The sequence below is a fragment of the Protomyctophum bolini genome (assembly GCF_963924005.1).
Source record: "Protomyctophum bolini genome assembly, chromosome: 2".
In the NCBI taxonomy this organism is placed as follows: Eukaryota; Metazoa; Chordata; class Actinopteri; order Myctophiformes; family Myctophidae; genus Protomyctophum; species Protomyctophum bolini.
In genome coordinates, this window is record NC_137863.1 from 43,584,728 (window position 1) to 43,607,892 (window position 23,165).

At 43.6% G+C, this 23,165-nt stretch overlaps 1 protein-coding gene across 1 annotated transcript in view; it reads right to left on the bottom strand.

Annotated features, from left to right (window-relative positions):
• Nucleotides 1-23,165, bottom strand: part of vapb (VAMP (vesicle-associated membrane protein)-associated protein B and C) — a 31,752-nt gene that overhangs the window by 5,227 nt on the left and 3,360 nt on the right. The window contains exons 2-4 of the mRNA XM_080782899.1: nt 16,458-16,610; nt 7,336-7,439; nt 2,105-2,185 (exon numbers count right to left, since the gene is read on the bottom strand). Coding sequence (XP_080639025.1) covers nt 2,105-2,185; nt 7,336-7,439; nt 16,458-16,610 — 338 coding nt within the window. The remainder of the gene's footprint in view (nt 1-2,104; nt 2,186-7,335; nt 7,440-16,457; nt 16,611-23,165) is intronic.

The window sequence follows — 23,165 nt, forward strand, 5'->3', positions numbered from 1 at the left end:
GATGGTATTACAAAACATGCATTGACCACTTCAGCTCTATAGACATTTCGGCCATTTAAAAATAGCAGATCTACAAGCTCATAGCGCGCCACCGAGTGGCGCGCTACGAGCTTGTAGGTCTGCTATTTTTGAAAATTCGAAGAACGACTGACATAGGAACATACAACCTTTTCAGAAAACTGTCAGGATGTAGAAGACATTTTTTAGAATCTGATCTCAGGTCAAAATGGGTGTAACAAGAGTATTTCTGCTTTACTTTTCCGCAACTGAAACATTCACGTACTTTTCCCCACCACTGCCTGAGTGAGTACCTGTGGTGACGAGAACAGGCAACTACACAACACATGTGCACTGCAAACACAAACGCACGCCACGCACACATACACACATACATACATACATACATACATACATACATGCACCCATCATCAGCACACACAAACATTCCAGCCCTCCTGTCATTGTCTGTCAGTGGGAAGAGTTCATCTGGGGTTGTCCCTTTCGTTAAGTGGATCAAGCTGTTTCCTGAGCCTATATCAGCTGCTATATCTGCTGTCCGGCAGACGTCGTGGTGCACTGACTGCACAGACTGACTGACTGCGCAGACTGACTGACTGACTGCGCAGACTGGGAGCCATGTGGATGGATCTCGCAGCCCCCTAATGAATTGAAAACAGCAACAACAACGCGGGCGAACTGATCATCCCCTCCCCGTTGTTTGTGGAACCTGTGCACACGACTGGACTTATCCAACGACGGGGGAGCTGAATGTCTGCAGCTGTAAATGTGGTTTGGGACGAAGTCAGAGCTATAACAAACCGTGTGTGAGAAACGGAGAGAGAGAGAGAGAGAGAGAGAGAGAGAGAGAGAGAGAGCACACACACCAGATGGGTTGTCGTCGATAACAATGGAATGAGAGAGCTCGCACTGGCGGTCGGGATGATAAGATGGAGGCAGAGATGGAGATGGAGTGAAAAGGACAGAGAGAGAGAGAGAGATAATGTGTGTGTGTGCGTGCGTGCGTGTGTGTGTGTGTGTGTGCGTGCGTACGTGCGTGCGGATGCACACGGAGATCCGACACACCAATGATCCGACATGCTGAAATAACGTGCTTGTGGTTATAGGTTAGGGTTTAAACGGGTATGTCACGGCCCTCGGGAAGCTATTAAGGCTATTAAAATTAGCATCTTGATTCTGACGTACGTACAGGAACGCACAATTTGACCAATGAAATTGATCTTGTATCTGGGCTAAATGGCAGAGCGGCTCTGGGCTCTGCGAGTTAGCGTTCCTGGTGGCTATCAACTCATGCTAGTGGTTTTGAGGTCACTTTTAGCTTCATAGCTGGGTGAAAGTTTGGTGGAAAAATTATTTTTTTGCGCGAAAATCTTCGTTAGAATGATATTGAGTTGACGTGTAAGTTTTAGGGTTAACTGTTGCATAATCGCAATTTCGCGTGACGGGTTCCATCGTACCTATCTTGTCTATCTGTCTCCCCCCCGCTGACACGCCCTCAGCCGGCTAAGTGCTGAACAGGGCTCACGGAGCCCGGAGCTTCACGTAACGTTACCACTGCCTGTGACTACTCTAGCGGCACTGCGGACTGCGCCGGCCTAACCTGAGTCCGCCCCTCTCTCTCTCTCTCTCTCTCACACACACACACACACACCATGTTAGACGGACTAGTCACGCGAAATTGCGATTATGTAACAGTTTACCCTAAAACGTACACGTCAACTCAATGTCATTGTAAGGAAGATTTTCGAGCAATAAAATAATGTTTTTATGATACTTTCACCTAGTATGACGCAAAAAGTTACCTCAAAACTAGTAGCCTTTAGTGCGCTAGCCACTCAGCTCGGCTAGATGCTAGGTCACGTCAGAGCCTGAGATATAGTCACGTGTCGTTTGAAACTGTTTTCATTCAGACCACGTGATGTACCTTATCAGCAATGTTAATCTCGGGCCGGGACACTCCCCCTTTAAGGTAGGCTGTCGGTCTAATGACACTCGGACCAATAGTATGTATAGGAACTAAAGCCTGTACCCTGTGTGTGTGTGTGTATGTGTGTGTGTGTGTGTGTGTGCTTGCGCGCACGCTTACCGTTTTCTCATTCTCCGCAGGCAGCTCAAACACACACCTCAGCTTGGAATCCATCAGTTCATCTGGCTTGGCCTCCTTCCACTAAAGATACAAGAGGACAACATGACATTCTCATTGTTATTTATTGCACCTGCTGGGCAAGGCAGCACAGCATACCAACAACAGACAATCGTAGCAATATCGAATGATTGTATTTCATGGTGTAATAATTCAACAATTCATAATAACGTGATTTTGTACTGTTGTTTTTTTTGAGTCGTGCAACCACTCCTATAGACAGCTTTGTGTGTGTGGCTGTGTCCCTGACTCCCCGTGTTCTGAGCACGGAAATAGCATATTTTTGTCACCACCAAGTGTCACTGTTGTGCAGCCTAACACAGAGACCAGGGAGGAGAGCTTGTACAGTACAGTACAGTACAGTACAGTACAGTACAGTACAGTACAGTACAGTACAGTACAGTACAGCTCACTTCAGACAGGTCAGATTTTTATGTTATTTTCTGACTTTTATTAGGTAACGTTTCGACCCTTACGGGTCTTCTTCGTCAGGTATGATCATCATACGAAGACGTTGTTTCGACCCTCGACCAAAAAGGTCTTTGATGATCCCTAAAATTCTATTTGGTGAGACCAGCTGTCGCGCAAAGTCAAAATAAAGTTTTCTTTCATCTAAAATATCACGTGCACAACACAGCATGCTGCGTGCGCAACACTAGTACAGAGGTATATATGGACATATAAGAATTAAGCCCAACACTTATACACATACGTGACATGACATAGGCCACGTGCCTATCTGTTTCGGAACGGTTCACTTCACTCAGCATTCAGCATGTTGTCATTTTAGTTTCGATTGTGCCTATACTTCGACTTTGTTGCGCGGCGGTGGTACCGCACACCCAAAATAGCCGCTCTACAAGCTCACAACGCGTCCGCATTGTGAGCTTACACAGTGTGTAGTGTGTGTGTGAGCTAGCTAGCTTTTTTTGTCTTTTAACCTGTAGCACTGGCTAGCTATACTCGGGCAAATTAAAAAAAGAAGAAAAAAAGAAGAAAATCCTTGCTACCCATCCTTCCCACGAAAAAATAAAATAAAATAATACATTCCCTACCTACTCAGCCCAAAAATGACAGCCAATCGGAGACCAAAGTATTATTTTGCATGGCCTTATTGTTTGCAGGGTTTGTTTACATCATATTGGGAGTTCATTGATAAAGACGTCTTTCCCGAATTGGGTTTAATTTATTTTATTCGCCGTTTTTGATAACTTTTTTAAGACATACAAGGAGGACACTCTGTGATACGTCACGTTTGGATCGCATGACCCGAAACAAAAAAAGAAAATGACGCTCGCTTCTCAGGGCTTCTGGGTAATTGAGTCTGGGTAACGTATTGCCTATATGGAGAGTCATGGCAGCCTCCGTGTCGCTCTGTTCTCGCTTCGTGTTGTTGATCGGGACCGTGGAATATTTCTCGACACCATGACAAGCGATGGCACAATTTTAAGGTAAGACTTTTGAAATGGAGTTACGATCACGACCGGGTGATTCTTCAAAGTTTAAAGTGAAAAACTCCCGCAGTGAAAGTCTTTTCACGATCAATGTGTCAAGAGCCTTGTCCGCTGACAGTGTCTTTGTGCAAGACCAAAGTAAACCTCATTGGCTCATAATTAGAAGGGGGGGGGGAAAGTAGAAAAAAAAAGAATTGGGAGTAAAAAAAGAGTATGAAGTCTAACTTCAATCAGTGGAAGAGAAACAAACAAAGAGGAGGTTATCTGTCAAACATTGTGGTATATTCAACCAAAACAGAGAGAGAGAGAGAGAGCTCGGAGAAGCCAACAACCTCTCCGGCTGTATGAGGCCGGGGCGTCAAGATGACCGCACAGAGGTCTCATCTCATCGAGACATCTGAAGTTCTGAAACAGATACGGACGAGAGACACCGACTACAACAACATGGAATCCCTGTGGACGAGAGAGCAGAAACCAAACCTCCTTGTCGATAATGACGGGGTAAAGCGCTAGTAAAGTTTAACACTGCTTGACGAGTTTTTGTCCGAAATTCTGTCCATCCTCCATCAGCTATGCTGGTGAGACAGTGAGTGATACCAGTTTATAAATGCATGGTTAGTTTGCCGACGTAAAAGCTTTAAAAAAGAAAAACGCTGTAGAGCTTAGTTACAGCTAACAACAGGGAACTGGAAGTTTTTTGCTTTTCTACGCGTGGCATTTCAGTTTGGGGAAATCACAATGACTATTCAGCTCGTTAGCTCAAATTGGCTGGCTCATGGCTGAGCCAACAGGTTCCAGTTCATGTCTCAGTCAGACTCCAGGGAAACAGACAGACATATAACACTAGCAAAAGGTTTCTCTGGAGAGCGAATTGCCACACACAATATGAATATATTCGATTACATGTTTTATTTTTAGTTTGCTATAACCATCCTTTTAAAATCACAATACACTTGAGGGTGTCAGTGATGTCAGCGACGCTTACAGAACTCGGGAGTTTAGCGCCTCGTTCCCGACCGCGTCACTTTCCCCGTCAATAACGATGGCAAAAGTGAGCGTATATATTATCGCCAAATTGTCTTTCCGATATACAAACATATTATCGGCGCATCCCGAGTTCAGCTGGGCATCGACAGCCTAAATTGTGTTACGGTTCATATCTAGGTGGCTGGCCAAGGAATGTGCTTGAATAACACTCTAAGAACGAGTGGAATTTGTTGCCCGTCTGTGTGTTACAGTTACAGTAAATCCTGTACAGTATATGTGCATGCAGTTCGACGGTCAGCACAGTCCCTGTGTTCTGTGGTTTTGTCGGGGGTTGTCAACTTGTCAGAGAGCACCACATGCAAGAGAAACATTCCTTGCACAAAACGTCATACTTGGCAATATTCTTCCAACACCCCCCAACCCCCCTACCCGGCAACTGCTCCCAGAGGCCACACTGGTGCAAAATAACTGCGTTGTTAGTCAACCTGCCTATATTATGGAAACACTTTCTTTCTTGCGTCTTGCGTATTACCCAGTGGGAGTTCTGTTCATTGTGTGCATGCGGGTCTCTATACAGTTGCTGGGCTGTGAAAAATGGGGGGGGGGGTGGGGACTAAACTACAGTGGGCAGAGATCGACCGCAAGCAGGGACGCTGCGGGCTATTCCTTTACTTATACACTCTCAATCCGCTCAAGTGTTGCTAGAACCTCACACTGGCTTATACACGGTAACCCACTGGGCTTCGGTCGGTCTCGGGCCCTCTGTACAGTGTATACAGTGTCTCCTTTGTGACTGTTCCACGGGGTGTGTGTGTGCAGTGCTGTGTGTGGTGTATGTACAGTATGTACGTACTGTAGGCCTACACGGTTGTGTGTGTGTGTGTGTGTCACAACACAATACCAAATCCCCCAAGTGTCTCGCCACCAGCCGTGTTGCAGTTAATTTACGACGTCTGCATGTGAGCATGTTGATAACGAGAGAGCCAACGAGACCACACACACACACACTGTCATGGAGATAGGGTCCTCGCCCGGAGCTGTGTGAGTTGCCCTAACTTGCGACGCGATGTACAGTAGATTGGATAATTTCCCCCTTTTTTAAAAGTAACTATAAAATAGAGCTCAGGGTCCACCTTGTTCAATTCATCAAAACATGTATACACTTCTATTTAGTCAAAGAACAGAACAGGAATTCATCATAAAAGGAGGTAAAAAGGTAAAAGAAACATATATACAGTGAGGGGGAAAAGGGGTGGGTGAGGGGGGGAGGGATTCAGATTTGAGAGCGGTTTTGAAGGAGTCAAGGGATTCACATGTCTTAATGACTGTTGGTAGGGCGTTCCAAAAAAAATTGTGGCATAGGAGCGAAAATAATTTAGTCCCTCGTTTTTGTGCCGAATCAGGGTTTGCACATGGTTTTGTTGAACTCCCCTCTGGTGTTGTGGGTGTGGTGGACTTCGTTGACATTATGGAAGTATTTAGACAGGTACAGGGCCAAACATGTATGATAATTGATAAGAGAACGGAAGAGAAAGCTAATGAGAACGGAACGGACATCAGAGGGTGGAATGTTTCCGTGTGTGTTTTCTGTGTCGACCGCCAGTAAGAAGAGCAACGTTGTGCTGTGTACTGTACTGTACTGTACTGTACATGAACTCCAAAATCATCACTGTTATTATTCTGGAGTTCTGCTCCCAGAAGTTGAAGCTATATTTGTTGTTGATGCTTGTCGTGCAAGACGAAGCGAGAACAGACAAATTAAATGCTCAAAGTCGCCTTAGGGGGAAGACTTCTCCCTGGAGAATGGATTATTAAGTTCGCTCTCAAATTCACCTTTTTACAACGTGAAAACTGTGCACCGTGGGAAGTACGGAACCTTCTTTATTTACCGCGACTTACAATAAGCAACAAACACAAGGTAAATACATCAAATGCATATAAATAGTCGTCTATAGGATCATAAGTAAACTAAGGAACCTATTGTCCGCCATAACAGTAGAATATTCCGTAAATTGAAACTATAGAATGCCAGATTAATCCGTCTACATAACATGCCATTACTTATCATGTCCATTCATGGATTGTTTTCTTTTTTATGTGTGTCCACCAGTACACCTGCACATCTGTGAGTGTGTGTGTGTGGCTGCGTGCGTCTGTCCACTACACAGGGTCAAGGCGGGATATATTCTCCTAGAAGTTGATTAGATGAGACTATGTTACATCTCATTCTCTCTCTCTCTCTCGCTCTTTATCACTCTCTATTTTTCCCTCTAGTGTGCAATTTGTGGCCAGCCGGGGCGCCTGATGGGAGGGGAAAGGAACTGGTTGGAATAACGTGTTCCTTCCACGCGCTATACGTCCAACTAGGGAAACTCCCCCCCTGTCAGGTGTAAAGGAGCAACTTGGACACTCAGGCATGAAGGAAGCATGAGTTCAAGTCCGTTGCTCTCCCCTTGTCCTCCATATATGGGGACTAGGTTGGTGGAGGGTGTGTAGAGCCCAGGATCACATTAGATGATTGACACAGGGGTGAAAAATGGGTTACAAAATCGTGGGATAAAAGATATATGTTTTATAAATGCTAGATTTGGCCTGGGCTCGGTTCTGGCCAGCCCAATTAGGGGGCCGGTTCGGGTCGGGCATTCATTTTCAAGGCATGTTTAGAACTTGTGTTCGTACTTGTGTCCGTGTGTGTGTGTGTGTGTGTGTTTATAGGATGCCAGGGGTACTCACAACTCCCTCCATGTCAGTCATGTCAGGTGGCGCCAGAAGGGACTGGACCATGAACTTGTGTTTGCTCTTTTCATTGGGGTCATAGTCGAAAGGCTGCAGCATAACTGCAACACAAAAAGACACAATAAAGTCAACATTAATAACCACATTAACCCATTTCGACCTGAGATCAGATTCATACGAGGTTTCCACTGGACACACACACACTGGTCTGATTAACCCATTCTGACCTGAGATCAGATTTAAAAAAATGTCAGTCGTTCTTCGATTTTTCAAAAATAGCAGACCTACAAGCTCATAGCGCGCCACTCGGTGGCGCGCTATGAGCTTGTAGATCTGCTATTTTTCAATAGCTAAAGCACGACATGATGCTAACATCAAAATGGGTTCCCGTTCAGAATGGGTTATAGCACATGAACCTAAAGCGTCCACAATCCTGTAAATACTCATTAGGTGAACATTCGGCGTAAAAACAGTCGAGCTTGCAAGATCTCCAATTTGGAGATTTGGTGTAAAAAGGGAATCAACGCATCCCCCTCCCGTTTAGTATAGGCTATAGTGCCAGGGCAATGCACGAAAACGCAGAAGAAGAGACCACTTCCGCCCGACCCCGGAAGTGATAGTCCTCCATATTTGGCTGTGTATCAACACGCGATGGATTAACTTTCTTAGCGCGATCAAGGATTAAGGCTTTATTATAAGGTCCCAAAGACCGCAGTTTGTCTCATTTTGAGGAGAAAAAGGACTATTATGTAAAAAAAGAAAAAACATGTCAATGCTGGATTAATGCTTATTAATCATAGTCTCGTAAATGGCACAGTTGGGATACGAGAGATTATCTCATTCTGGCACAGATTCGGTTAACCCATTCTGACCTGAGATCAGATTCATACGAGGTTTCCACTGGACACACACTGGTCTGATTAACCCATTCTGACCTGAGATCAGATTTAAAAAAATGTCAGTCGTTCTTCGATTTTTCAAAAAATAGCAGACCTACAAGCTCATAGCGCGCCACTCGCCACCCCAAAATGGGGTCCCGTTCAGAATGGGTTAAGGCCCAGTACGAAATCCTGGGGGGAAAAGCTGTCAACAAAGTATATACAGTACTAGGGTTTAAGTGGTTAAAATAAAAATATGAAATTTCTCTCTACAGCCAAGGAAACATTTACAGTGGTTGCTTCCAACCCCAACCCTATAACGAAGAGCGACAAGTCAGGTGGATATATAATTGCATAACATCCAAATCCAAATCACAGTTATAGATTATAGGCAGGGGTTTGATTTGCAGGTGAAGTTAAGCAATAAAACCCGTCCCTCCTGAACGTGGAACACTTATGGAATGTCAGCGATTAGGCCCTCAGCACTCGATCGTCAGCGACTTTTCCCACTCTCGACTCAGCGTTCCAGATCAGTCCAAAGTATTAACCCATTCTGAACGGGAACCCATTTTGGTGTTTAGCATCATGTTATGCTTTAGCTATTGAAAAATAGCAGATCTACAAGCTCACAGCGCGCCACCGAGTGGCGCGCTAGGAGCTTGTAGGTCTGCTATTTTTGAAAAATCGAAGAACGACTGACATTTTTTTTTAATCTGATCTCAGGTCAGAATGGGTTAATCAGACCAGTGTGTGTGTCCAGTGGAAACCTTCGTATGAATCTGATCTCAGGTCAGAATGGGTTAAAAAGGGGAATTAGTGAGCGTCAAGCGCCCGTATATTTGTCAGAACGGTAAACTAGGGGCCCGGGCAGCTCCGAGGCTCTGCGCTCACCCCCGCTGCTCGGAAATATGGACGGAGGTGATTTATCCCATTCTGACCTGAGATCAGATTCATACGAGGTTTCCACATGGACACACACTGGTCTGATGAACCCATTCTGACCTGAGATCAGATTCTAAAAATGTAAGTCGCTCTTCGATTTTTCAAAAATAGCAGACCTACAAGCTCGTAGCGCGCCACTCGGTGGCGCGCTATGAGCTTGTAGATCTGCTATTTTTCAATAGCTAAAGCATAACATGATGCGAACACCAAAATGGGTTCCCGTTCAGAATGGGTTATTTCCATGTTAGTGTTACCATGACAGCGAAACACTGATGGATCTCGCAAATACCCTGGGGGGTAATCTTTTCCAACAAGCTTCTAACGCCGTTGTTTTTTCATCTCAACGTTACATATCGTTGCTCTAATAAAAAGCAGGTGTGTGTGGGGCTGGAATGGTACTTTTTCTTTTTTAACCCATCACCACATCACCAGCGCACTTGTGAGTCGGGTTTGGTTGGTTGTGTGTGTGTTATTTGATGTCATTCCAGTGGCCGAAAAGGTATTTTAAAGCTGTAACGATGATTTACAATGATCACTTTCATATGTCGGTTTAACAAAAAGGAAAAAAAAAGAAAAAAACATTCCAGTCAGAGCTTAGGGGGAGCCTTGCAGTTTGAGAGGGGATGAAAATGACTACTCGTGCGTGATCTTTTTCTCTCGTTTGTTGCAGGTTTTTCTTTTTCTTTTTTACATTCTTTTTCATAAAAGAGCAAGGCTGGAACTAAAAAAAGGCAAATCTTAACCCATTCTGACCTGAGATCAGATTCATACGAGGTTTCCACTGGACACACACTGGTCTGATTAACCCATTCTGACCTGAGATCAGATTTTAAAAAATGTCAGTCGTTCTTCGATTTTTCAAAAATAGCAGAGCTACAAGCTCGTAGCGCGCCACTCGGTGGCGCGCTATGAGCTTGTAGGTCTGCTATTTTTCAATAGCTAAAGCACAACATGATGCTAACACCAAAATGGGTTCCCGTTCAGAATGGGTTAAACATCAGCGCCAACTCTGAGCAAATGCGTGATGCTTTGGCTTCGGTTTAGAAACAAATGACCTCTTAATTTCAAAGCCAGCTAAAAATGGTTGGCGCTCAGATGTGGTGCTATACCAGGATGGTTCTCGTCTAACTATGTGGCAAACGTGCCAATTCTCCCTCCCCGGAGAGGTGGAAAAAAAACCTCAGCGTCGTGTAGTGTAGTAGTAGTGCAGCCATTACTGCAATCAGGGAGCAGTTCAATATAGCTAAACCAGAACCAGACGGCGGCGCGGGGAACAGATTGAGAACGTCCTGTTTCAGTCAGGCCCAATTTGCACGGCCATCTAACCTTTGAAGGTCTGAGGGGAAGGCGTGTGAAGCGGCTAGCCTGATTTAGATTCAGTTGCGTGCATCCAAAAAAAAAGCAGATCGACAAACTCACGACGGAGTCGCCACGCACCGTGTTGTGAGCTTGTGAATCGCCTTTTTTTTCCCCCCCCGGTGAGCGACCGAGTGTAAATCAGGCGTTGAGTTCTTATAGAGGAACACAAAAAGTAAAGCTAAATGTCTTTGATCTGCACTCTTTAACCCATTCTGACCCGAGATCAGATTCATACGAGGTTTCCACTGGACACACACTGGTCTGATTAAGCCATTCTGACCTGAGATCAGATTCTAAAAAATGTCAGTCGTTCTTTCGATTTTTCGAAAATAGCAGACCTACAAGCTCGTAGCGCGCCACTCGGTGGCGCGCTACGAGCTTGTAGATCTGCTATTATTCAATAGCTAAAGCATGACATGATGCCAACACCAAAATGGGTTCCCGTTCAGAATGGGTTAAAGAGAAAAGAGAAAATAAAACACTTATTCTGCTGCTGGCGTGATTAATATTCTGACTTCACACTGGGCACTCATTCCTAAAGCGGAGATTAATTGTAGTCAACACGGTTGAGCGGGATTGTAATCTGCACGTTTGTGCCATTGATGAATGGGACTATCGGAAGGGGAGAGAGGTTGGGTTGTAAAAAAACGTAACCTGCGTTATTTGTCGGGATGCAACACTGCCAAAATACGTAGCCTATACGTTTATTCAGTTGTATGAATGCGTTTGATCCGATCTAGTGGAAAGGCTAACCCACATCAGCTTCGGATGGCTATCTGTTGTTAGCTTAGACACTGGACTACGCCATCTTGATTGTGAACGTGAGTGTGAACACGCGCGCACACAGTTATAGCTTAAATGTAATGCATAAATCTTGACTATAGCGAAGATTTCTATTTTATTCAAATTATATTCTTTTTTACTAGTTGAGACATGACCTATAGTGACGTATGAGGAGGACGTGTCAATGTTTTCTGTTACTGGGAAGTCGGACATCAAGAACTTCCACGGAAAAGTGGAGTTCGAATCTCAAGGTAAAGTGTACCAGATTGCCTGCTTGAGTCACCATCATTTAGGAAATGTGTCCATATTAAATCTGCTCATACATAAGTTACAAATTAATCAGTTAACATGAAGTTTAAAATAGGAGGTTAAGAGAACAGAATAAGAGCAACATGGGATAGGAATGGAACAAGTGGTTGTCAATCTTTTTAGTTTTTTGAGCTCCGGACAACTAGCCTATAATCCCAGTTAAATAATGACCGTTAAGGGGCTCGGTTAAATTTGTCGCACCCTATAGTATCGTGCAGCAAATTAAACTAAGCCCCTCAACACAACAACAGCCATTTAAAGTGAGGAAAAAGATCAGCATATAGTCCTACTGAGGTGTTCTAGCTCGACACTGGGAAAGAAACTTAAGTCAATAAGGGTCATAGGCCTAGAGGGAGATCCCACAAGGACCGACGGGCTATATTCATAAAGCTCCTTTATCCCATTCTGACCTGAGATCAGATTCATACGAGGTTTCCAGTGGACACACACTGGTCTGATTAACCCATTCTGACCTGAGATCAGATTCTAAAAATGTCAGTCGATTTTTCAAAAATTGCAGACCTACAAGCTCGTAGCGCGCCACTACGAGCTTGTAGATCTGCTATTTTTCAATAGCTAAAGCATAACATGATGCTAACACCAAAATGGGTTCCCGTTCAGAATGGGTTATATTCAGGTTTCTCAGAGGAGCCGTGCATATCTCACACCGCTATACGGAGTGTGTTCTCCTGGGGTCCATCTTATTCAATAGAATTCAGACTTCAGCAGACTTATTCCAGTGTGGGAACTTATACCACCTACTCCTGGCCTCCAGCCAAAATGGTTTGGCTTTTTGGCAAGTATGTCTACTCTACAAGACAATGGCAGGCAACATTTCTTTCCTTTCTGTTTTTAAGAAAAGTCTATAATGACAGTATGTGGTGAATTCTTGGATATTAGCCTGCTGAAGAACGAAAAGTTTATAGGCTTCCTGCCCCCGCTAGTCTAAATGTTTTGTGTATATGGTACAAGACAGATGTCGGGTAATTATATCACACATGAGGAGATTATTTATTTATTTATTAACTCGGGGGAGATGGGTGCCCACTTTAATCTGCTCATGATGACGATATTCCTATGCTGTCATAATGTGGGCAAAACTTGGAATTGTGCTCTATGGAAAATGTGGCTATATTGCACTGTCAAAGTTAATGACGATAATTGCAACAATGGAATGTTACTTAACTTTTTTTTTGGGGGGGATATACCCTGAGAAACATTGACATGTTTCCGAGAGCTTTAAAGCAGGGCCCACTTGAGACAACAAAGAACTTTTGACTTCCATCCCAAAAGCGGATCAATATTTGTTGAAACAGGGGATTTTTTGAGGCCAACGAGTTTTTCCAACGGGGTGCTGGATAACACCAATCAAGCTCAGCAACCATTCCTGTGGCGTTTGGGCTAACATTTAACATATAACGTTTCGGCCGGGTTAAGCTTCAAAAAGTAAAAGTGTGTATTCTTCTGCTAAGCCCAGCAAATGACACATCAGGGGGTTTGTAGGTATCCTGCGGCGAGAGCTTTCCCCTCTCTCGTCCCGACAGACGTACATTTCCATGTAAATTCTTTGCTGCTCTGTTTACAATTACCGACTATACAGACAACTAAGACTAGACGGCGAAGAGGTTACTACTACTGCTTTGGCAATGTGGGAATTTAACACCAGCTAAACGCTGGTACATTTTGGATTAACCCATTCTGACCTGAGATCAGATTCATACGAGGTTTCCACTGGACACACACTGGTCTGATTAACCCATTCTGACCTGAGATCAGATTCTAAAAATGTCGTTCTTTGATTTTTCAAAAATAGCAGACCTACAAGCTCGTAGCGCACCACTCGGTGGCACGCTATGAGCTTGTAGATCTGCTATTTTTCAATAGCTAAAGCATAACATGATGCTAACAGCAAAATGGGTTCCCGTTCAGAATGGGTTAAAAAGGACCACTTTTCAACCTATCTTCATATAATAATAGGTCCTCACTAATAATCATGGTAAAATGTCTGTGGGCAGTTTTTTTTTAACAAAAATGTTTAACTTTAAATGTTTTAACGATGGCTTCCATTTTCGCATTGCAACTTTTCAGGACTAGAAAGCCTGCAGTTTCTATTAGCTTGTATTCCCCATCGATGATGTCACTGGAGGACGGTTTCTGAACTGCCAACAGCCCTCCTATGAGACACAGAATGAGTAGATTTCTTTTTTCTCATGATTATTAGTGAGGACCTATTATATGAAGATAGGTTGAGTGGTGAAGTGGTCCTTTAACCCATTCTGAACGGGAACCCATTAAGGTCTTAGCATCATGTTATGCTTTAGCTATTGAAAAATAGCAGATCTACAAGCTCATAGGTCTGCTATTTTTGAAAAATCGAAGAACGACTGACATTTTTAGAATCTGATCTCAGGTCAGAATGGGTTAATCAGACCAGTGTGTGTCCAGTGGAAACCTCGTATGAATCTGATCTCGGGTCAGAATTCCAATTAGAGAGCTGGGGCTCTCACTCAAGACAGGAGGTCTGAGTTCCTCAGGTCAGTGGTTCTCAAAGTGGGGTCCAGCGGGGTCCTTTCACAGTGGAGAACCACTGCCTTAAGGCCAATGGGGATTCAATGTGTGTAAACTGTAATCCTGCTGGGGACCAGAACATGATGTGACCTTTTAGCAGCCTAATAATGAGGGTGACAAATGACAGCGTTTAGCAGAGTAGACTTGGAGCCAGTTTTGTGGCTCACGGAGTACTGACCGATGTGTTCCCATGTAACACAGTGTGCAGACTTCACTGCAACGACACCAGATCTGGTGGGATGGATGTAAATGGCAGAGGTGGTGGTGTAGCCTGGTGGTAACCCTATAGCCTGCACTTTGTGTCCTTCATAGGAGCTCCGGCTGGGTTTGAGAGGAGGGGGGAAGGGGAATAGGTCAACTAGCAAGGGGGTGGGGTGGGGTGGGGGGGGGTTAATGTAGGCCCTAGCTGATACTGTAGCTAAATCATAATCAAAACTGACTTTAATTTATGTTGAAATTAATGAAGGTTATTTTGATAATCGCCGTTCTTGAATTCCTGAAACAGAATAACAGGGGTGAATGTATAATCACACCCGCGTGAAGTGAGGGGCGCTAATATATTAAAGTCTATAACTCATGTTGATATGGTGATGTAAAACAAACGGTGCCAACACAAACATTAAACGCCATTAACCTATATAGACAATATGACGTAACGTAACAATATTTGACGTAAATTCTCAATGGTGTTCTTTAAAAACATTGAACTAAAAACAAACATTAAACCTGTATATACAGGTATATATATACGCCCCTCAAAAAGAAAGCATGCAGTATTTTCGAGGGTGTACCCCATATAGCGATGATTTGATTGGCCGGAACACGGGATGTGAGGATAAAATAAAAAGGGGAGGACAAAAAGGTGATTGGCCGGAAAGTGAGGATGTAAGATGATAAGACCAGCGCGCGCACACACACACGCACACACACACACACACACACACACACACACGCACACACACACACACACACACACACACACGCACACACACACACACGCACGCACACGCACGCACACACACACACGCACACGAGTGTGATTTGTTTTTTATTCTCTCTTGCTGCCTTGAGCTTTACATAAATATATATTCTAAGTTGTATTTTTATTTATTGAATTCAGATAAGACAATACTGCAAGCTGAGACAGAAACAGGCAGTTGGCAAAAAGCAAAACTGGTACATATGGTTCTGGAGACCGGTGCTTATACCTCTTAACCCATTTTAGACCTGACGACGACATTACATTTTTTTCTTTTAAACATATTCATGTCAAGGAACCCCAATTGGCCGCTGACCCCCATCTGAAAATATGTTGTTCCAGGGACCCCCTCTCAGTAGCAAAGATTTGAGTAAAAAAAAACTCGCTCTGAAAGAACATACTTATATTCAAAGATTTCAGGCACATTTTCATGATTTTTCAAAAATAGCAGACCTATACAAGCTCGTAGCGCGCCACTCGGTGGGCAAAATCTGGTGAATGTCCCAATACTGGTGCTAGATCCCGCAAGTGTGTGTTGCTGGGAGAGTGAAAGGTCGACAACAGGTCGATTTTCTCCTGATTTGCCAAAAAACAAAAAGGCCATTTTAGTATGAAAATCTTATAACCATGTCACATGGTCACGTCATGTCATGTCACATTCCGGGAGCCACGGGTGATTTTTAACCCGCAGCATGTCTGGAGCGGTGCAGTACTTAGTTTAAACAGTTTTTGGTTTGGACTAGTCATTGGTTAGACCAGTCATTAGTCCTATACAACTACAACCTATCTCAAACCCTTACCCTAAACCTAACCTCCCACGGGGGCAGCACACCTAAACCTATAACCTTAACCCATGTCTAACCAATGACTAGTCTAAACTAAGTATGCACCCCGTCGGGAGCCACAGGTGATTTTTACCTCTTCATTTTTTAGTATTCACCGATACAGAGTACCAATACGAATACTGTATTTTTGTTGAGTAAACAACTTATTTTACAACCCTTTTTCTCATAGATGCAGATGGATCTCCGATCTATCTATACCGTCAGTTGTCATTTATTCTTGTAGATCGGCAGTTTTTTGGCGATTTTGCTGCAGCGTTGGGGTCAGGCAGTGATCCCGACTGACGACTGACATTTTTATAGAATCTGATCTCGGGTCAGAATGGGTTCATCAGACCAGTGTGTGTCCAGTGGAAAAACCTCGTATGAATCTGATCTCAGGTCAGAATGGGCTAGTCGTGTGAGTCGACAGTGTTCTCTGTGGTCTAATAATGACTGTATAGGACTAGGTTGTATTACCTGAGACGCTGATGGAGGTGCCGGCGTCGATGATGCCGCTGTTGGGCCGGACGCAGTACCGGCGCGGCGCCGTCGTCTTCACCTTGAAACACACATTCCTGTCCGTCGGGTTGGAGAGCTTGAGAGTCGTGGTCACCACGTCTGAGAATGGACCTGCGAACGGGGGAACGAGGGAGACAAGTAAGTACAGTAGCCTTGCCGAGCCATGAGGGCCCATAGGGGGCAGGAGCCTATCTCCTGTTTCTGTAGCGTGAGGCAGCTTGATGTACAAGTACACCCCCTGGACATGACGCTAGTATGTCACAGGGACTTATACCCCCAATCCAACCCTTGATGCTGAGTGTCAAGCTGGGTAGGCATTGGGTCCCATTTTTAGAGTCTTTGGTATGACCCGACCGGGGATTGAACCCCGACCTCCCGACCTCCCAGCTCCCAGCTGGTACGAGGGAGACAAAGTGGCCACTTTTTAGTGTGGAATTTTGTCATGCGCTTTGGTTTTCATTTGAACACAGTTGTTGATTTTGACAGCGCAATTTGATTTTAGTTTTTAGTCACATTTTAGTCATCCGACATGTTTTAGTGTTTTAGTGTCTAATTCTACAGTTGTTCTTTGTCGACAAAAATGCAATTTTTTGCAGGCCTTGATGGCGTCGTAATGCCTGATTTTTACATGCTGAAAATAGCAGATCTACAAGGCCTACTAGTCTTTTAGTTCCATTTGATCTCTTGTCCACTATAGTCTCCGTCTAGTTTATTTTGTTGACAAAATTGTCGGTATATTTAGTCTTAGCTTTAGTCATAGTAGCTTAGTTTTTATTTAGTTTCCGTCAGTGTAAAAAGTTAAGTCGACAAACATTTTTCGTCATAGTTTTAGTCAGCACAATCAACACTGTTTTGAGGTCTATGTACAGATGTCTTCTTTAGTTATTACAACTTGATTGAAAAGCAAGTACCGGTACATTTTTTTAAGTACCGTCAATACTTCAATAAAACGTCAGCCTCTTGCCCTCTCGTCCAAAGCACCGCTTGTAACCTAACTTTGTTACAGTTTAACCACCATCCCACTTAGCCGCTTAATATCATAAGCGAGTTAAGCCACACTTCTCCTCTAAAGAGACTGAAAGAGTGAATTGTACACGGTCACACTGCAGTAATGCAATTCAGCTTATGACTTCTCCCTATAAAGCAGCTGGTTCCGTTAAGGCCACTAGCGAATTGCAAGCGAGCATTGTAAATACAAACCACAGCTCTCAAGGCACTGGAAGGAAGGCAAGACGCATTAATGTCTCAACAACACTCATTCATCAATAACACTGGAGCCCTCATCATAAAAAAAAGAGCAAGTGGCGTTAACTTACAACAGTGATTTGTTTTATATATCACACCCAAGTTGAGAGAGAGGGTGAACTAAGGTTAACCCATTTAGGCCTGACGTCGACATTTTAAAAAAATATTTTTTTCTGAAAAACCTCTATATCAGTGGTTCTCAATATTTCATGTCAAGGACCCCCGAAAATATATGAAATTGGCCGCTGACCCCCCATCTGAAAATGTGTTGTTTCAGGGACCCACCTCCCCAGAAGCAAAGATTTGAGTTAAAAACGTTCGCTCTGAAGGAGTATATATATATATATTCAAAAACTTTGCACCACATGTTCATGATTTTTCTAAAATAGCAGACGTACAAGCTCTTAGCGCGCCACTCGGTGGAGCGCTATGAGCTTGTAGATCTGCTATTTTTCCAATAGCTAAATTATAACATGATGTTTAAAACACCGAAAGGGGGTTCTCGCCCAAAATGGGTTAAGTCACGGTGCTGTGGGCACTATATATCCAGCTGTCTTGGTGCTGCAGAATACAACACTGTCAAGATGGAAAATAGTTCTGGGGGGTAAAATGTGTAATGGAACCTAAAGCGCACAGCCCGATACATTTGGATGCATCATGCATATTATGATGGAATATCAGTTTTATACTAGATTGCGCACTAGACCTGAGGACATACAGTAGGAAACCAGCACTTGGAATTTAATTTGTAATATTGAATATGCCTTGGACATAAAATGTGTTGCAGCCATTACTCACATTTCTAATCCATTATTCACTTTTGAGGATTTTCAATTATTGTATAAAAAGTTAAAAACACCCAAATTCGAAAGATAGAATTCCTCAACAGTCGCAAGAACGATTCTACTGTTACCCAATATCCAATCTGCCTGACTAAATGTCCAACCATTAATTAATTATGGGGTCCAAAGGGATCAAATAAAACATTTATATTAATAAATATTTATAAATGGTTTGGTGTAGGGTTTAACTTAAATAAAAAATGGTGACAGACTGTATAGCCTAGTCGATATTTGGAGAAGGCTGATGAGCCTCATATCGCCAAGTAAAAGTAAAAGTCCAGAATTCAAAATGTACTTGAGTAAAAGTACAAAAGTATTGGCATTCAAAATGTACTTAAATGACACATTATGCAGAATGTCTCATGTCAACTTTTCAAATGTATAAATAAGTTTTAGAAAACAGCCGATCTACAAGCTCACAATGCGTCGCATTGCGATGCATTGTGGGCTTGTAAAGATCGGCTATTTTCAAATGGTCTAATGTTGGATAAAACATTATCACAATCTATAAAGTACATAAGTAACTAAAGTTTTCAAATAATCGTAGTGGAGTAAAATCACAATATTTTAGTGAAGTAAAAGTATTGGAAATACTCAAGTAAAGTACACCTCAAAATTGTACTTAACCCATTTTGGGCGCGATGCCCTTTTTGTGTTTTTTTTTTTTTAATATATTTTTTATCCCACGATTTTGTAACCCATTTTTCACCCCTGTGTCAATCATCTACTGTGATCCTGGGCTCTACACACCCTCCGCCAACCTGGGGAGAGCAACGGACTTAACTCATGCTTCCTTCATGCTTGAGTGTCCAAGTTGCTCCTTTACACCTGACAGGGGGGAGTTTCCCTGGTTGGACGTAGCGCGTGGAAGGAACACGTTATTCCAACCAGTTCCTTTCCACCTCCATCAGGCGCGCCGGCTGGCCAGGGGGAGGCAGTTTAGAGACCAGGATTACTGCATGTTTTTGTGAGGGTACCTACCCTATAGGGGACACGGGGAGAACATGCAAACTCCACACAGAAAGGCCCTTTCGCCAACCCCGCCTTCGGGTATGGGCACTGATGACGCGGAGGAGGAAACACGCCGCCAGCACCCACAGTGCCCCGAGCGGGAATCAATGTTTTAAACATTAAGTTATAATTTAGCTATTGAAAAATAGCAGATCCACAATCCGCAGATTGTAGGTCTGCTATTTTTGAAAAATTGAGCACCACTAATACAGAAACATGTCAGGAAACTGTCAGAATTTAGAAGATTCTTTTTCAATTTCGACGTCAGGGCTAAATGGGTTAAGTACAGTACTTATTAAGTAAATGTACTTAGTTACTTTCCACCACTGATGACAACACATCTCTGTACTTCTGTATGTCAGTTCAGGCAGACAAAACGCATCGATGGATGGACATTTACACATTTATATATTTCTTCATTATGTTATCTTCTCAGCTTGTGTAGACAGTGGGTATACACCCATATATACTGTACATGACAAGGGGCGGCAATATGCCACTAAGAGTAGGCATAGTGCCGCCGCTAGTGCCGCCAGCCATTTAAAAACCCGGAAGAGACACCTGATCTTGCCGCTTCTTGTCGTGTATATATAAGGTTAGCAAGGAATATCACCTCGAATACTAAGCATGTGTTGTATGGAGAATATGGGGTGCATACTTAGTTTAGACTAGTCGTTGGTTAGACATGGGTTAAGGTTAGGTTTAGGTGTGCTGCCCCGTGGGAGGTTAGGTTTAGGGTGAGGGTTTGAGATAGGTTGTAGTTGTAGGACTAATGACTGGGTCTAACCAATGACTAGTCTAAACCAAAAACTGTCTAAACTAAGTACTGCACCCGAGAATATAGGTTGCTACCTTCAGGAAGGAGATATGGTGTACCAGAGCATACAATAAGGTCAGACTAAAGAGGTCCTTTGTCTATACCAGTCGACCTGGAGGCTTAATCAGGAGATGTAGTAGCCACAGGATAATCTAAGCGGTGGATATTGCTCATGTCTTTATGTATGTAAATTGTCTTGTTGTTTTTGTATATGTGTTCTGCATACTTGGCTGCTGTGTCGCGAGACAAATTTCAGTGTGAACTGACAATAAAGTACTATCATCATATCATATTTGGGTGTACCATGTAGGGCGTGTATACGGAATGTGATCAAATGGACGCTTATATTATGCTATGCACAACAACAACAGTACTACCGTTTTCGTAATCATAAACTTAACGGGTTGTGGACCTTGTGGTGACCGCCGGGTCTGTGAGCGGCGGGGCGGCCCTTGTTGTCTTTTCCTGTCTCGTCTTTGTCTAGCGAGTCCCGTTAATCAAACTAAATCGACTTAATCTATATCAAACAATATCGTCGATTTACAATACAATCGTTTTTTTCCTCTGAAAGGCAATAGGGCTGAAGGCAATGGGACTGCGTAACCCGCACATACACGTGGAAAAATAGAGCACTTGCATTTAAAAAAAACACACCCGTGTGAACTGAGTGGTGCAACTCCCTCGGCTCTGTAGAGAGCCTACAATGTGACGTTCGTTTTGAGGTTCGGGGGTGGTGCGGGTATACCGTCCTAAAGTCGGCTCTTAACCTGCGACTCGCTGTCAGGCATGCGGCTATGTGGTATGCACCTGGGCGGGCCGGCTATAGGCCAGCGGGCGCCCCGGTGTCTCGTTCCGATCAAGCCATGGTACACACTTCTGCGCAGTCTGTACATCAAAGTGCACTCTATTGCAATCTATTTATGTGATTATTTGCCCCGTTAGTTTATCGACTCGAGTTCATGCTTACTCAGCTTATTCCGACCTCACGCTCGGGATAAGGAGTGGCTCCTAAATGCCACATTTGTAAATTGTAGTACTATTCCAACTACTATGTATTGTATTTCTAATCCCCAATAACCTGAACAAGTCTAGAAATACAAGCAGGTTGGGCCAAGTCATGTTACTTAAAGCAAGGGGTTCTCAACGGTATTGGCTATATTAGGGACCCCCGGAAATGCTTTGGCCATGTCTCACATTGGAGAGTTAGGATTGAGACAGTGGGGACAACGAGAGATGCGATCCAGACCCCGATACATATAGGGCTACTGTTTTGTTTTATTTCAATTCATTTTGACGTCTCACGTAATATGTATGGGTGCAGGATCCCGTGATACATGCGCGAGACCGACAGGACAGCAATATTAGGCTACCTATGACACCTGGATTTACCTACGGAATAAAGGTTATACATTATCATCTATCGATATTCGATACAAAAATGCTCCCTGACAGCATTATCGGGAGTAAATATCGTGCGGTGTCTGTGTACGAGCCCTTAGAATGAGAGTGGACACATTAACACCATTTTGGGTGGGAACCCGTTATGCTTTAGCTATTGAAAAATAGCAGATCTACAAGCACATAGGTCGTAGAACGACTGACATAGAAACATAGCTTTTTCAGAAAACTGTCAGGATGTAGAAGACTTTTTTTTAGAATCTGATCTCAGGTCAGAATGGGTTAAGGACAACTAGGGAGGTAGGATGAGTGGGGGGGGGGGGGGGGGGGGGTCATTGAGGACAACTATAAGTAGGAGTCTGGCACTCTGCATATTAAAACACTCCTTCCAGCCCTGGTGAAGTTATCAAATGCACAGTGTACCTAAACCGGACTACAACTACCATAAACACTCCTTCCAGCCCTGGTGAAGTTATCAAATGCACAGTGCACCTAAACCGGACTACAATTACCATAAACACTCCTTCCAGCCCTGGTGAAGTTATCAAATGCACAGTGCACCTAAACCGGACTACAATTACCATAAACACTCCTTCCAGCCCTGGTGAAGTTATCAAATGCACAGTGTACCTAAACCGGACTACAACTACCATAAACACTCCTTCCAGCCCTGGTGAAGTTATCAAATGCACAGTGTACCTAAACCGGACTACAACTACCATAAACACTCCTTCCAGCCCTGGTGAAGTTATCAAATGCACAGTGTACCTAAACCGGACTACAACTACCATAAACACTCCTTCCAGCCCTGGTGAAGTTATCGAATGCACAGTGTACCTAAATCGGACTACAACCACCCGGTCTCCCATCACAACAAACCACACTTTTGTTTGGTCGATGACTTTGGGCTCTATGGATTAGCAAAGCCGGCTGGGAGGAGGGCAACGAGATTTTAATTTATTTAGGGAAACACACTTATTGCTAAGCAGATTTCAGTTAATACTTGGAAGATTATCAAAATGTATAGACATAATATTTATTATATACGTTCCATAATGACATAATATTCCCCTTTCTCTCCATTTTTCAGTCATTCTGTTCCTATAATTCCCATTTAGGCATTTTGCAGGCAGGCATTGGTCTGATCAAATTTTTGAAAAATCGTGAAAAAGTCAGAGCGAACGATTATAACTCAAATCTTGGCTTCTGGGGGTGGCTGGAAGAACATTATTTTCAGATGGGGGTGCGCGGCCAAAAACAGATTAATTCCGGGGGTCCTTGACATGGAAAGGTGGAGAACCACTAACATAGAGAGCATACCTACACACGCACCTAGACAGTGGGTGCAGCAGG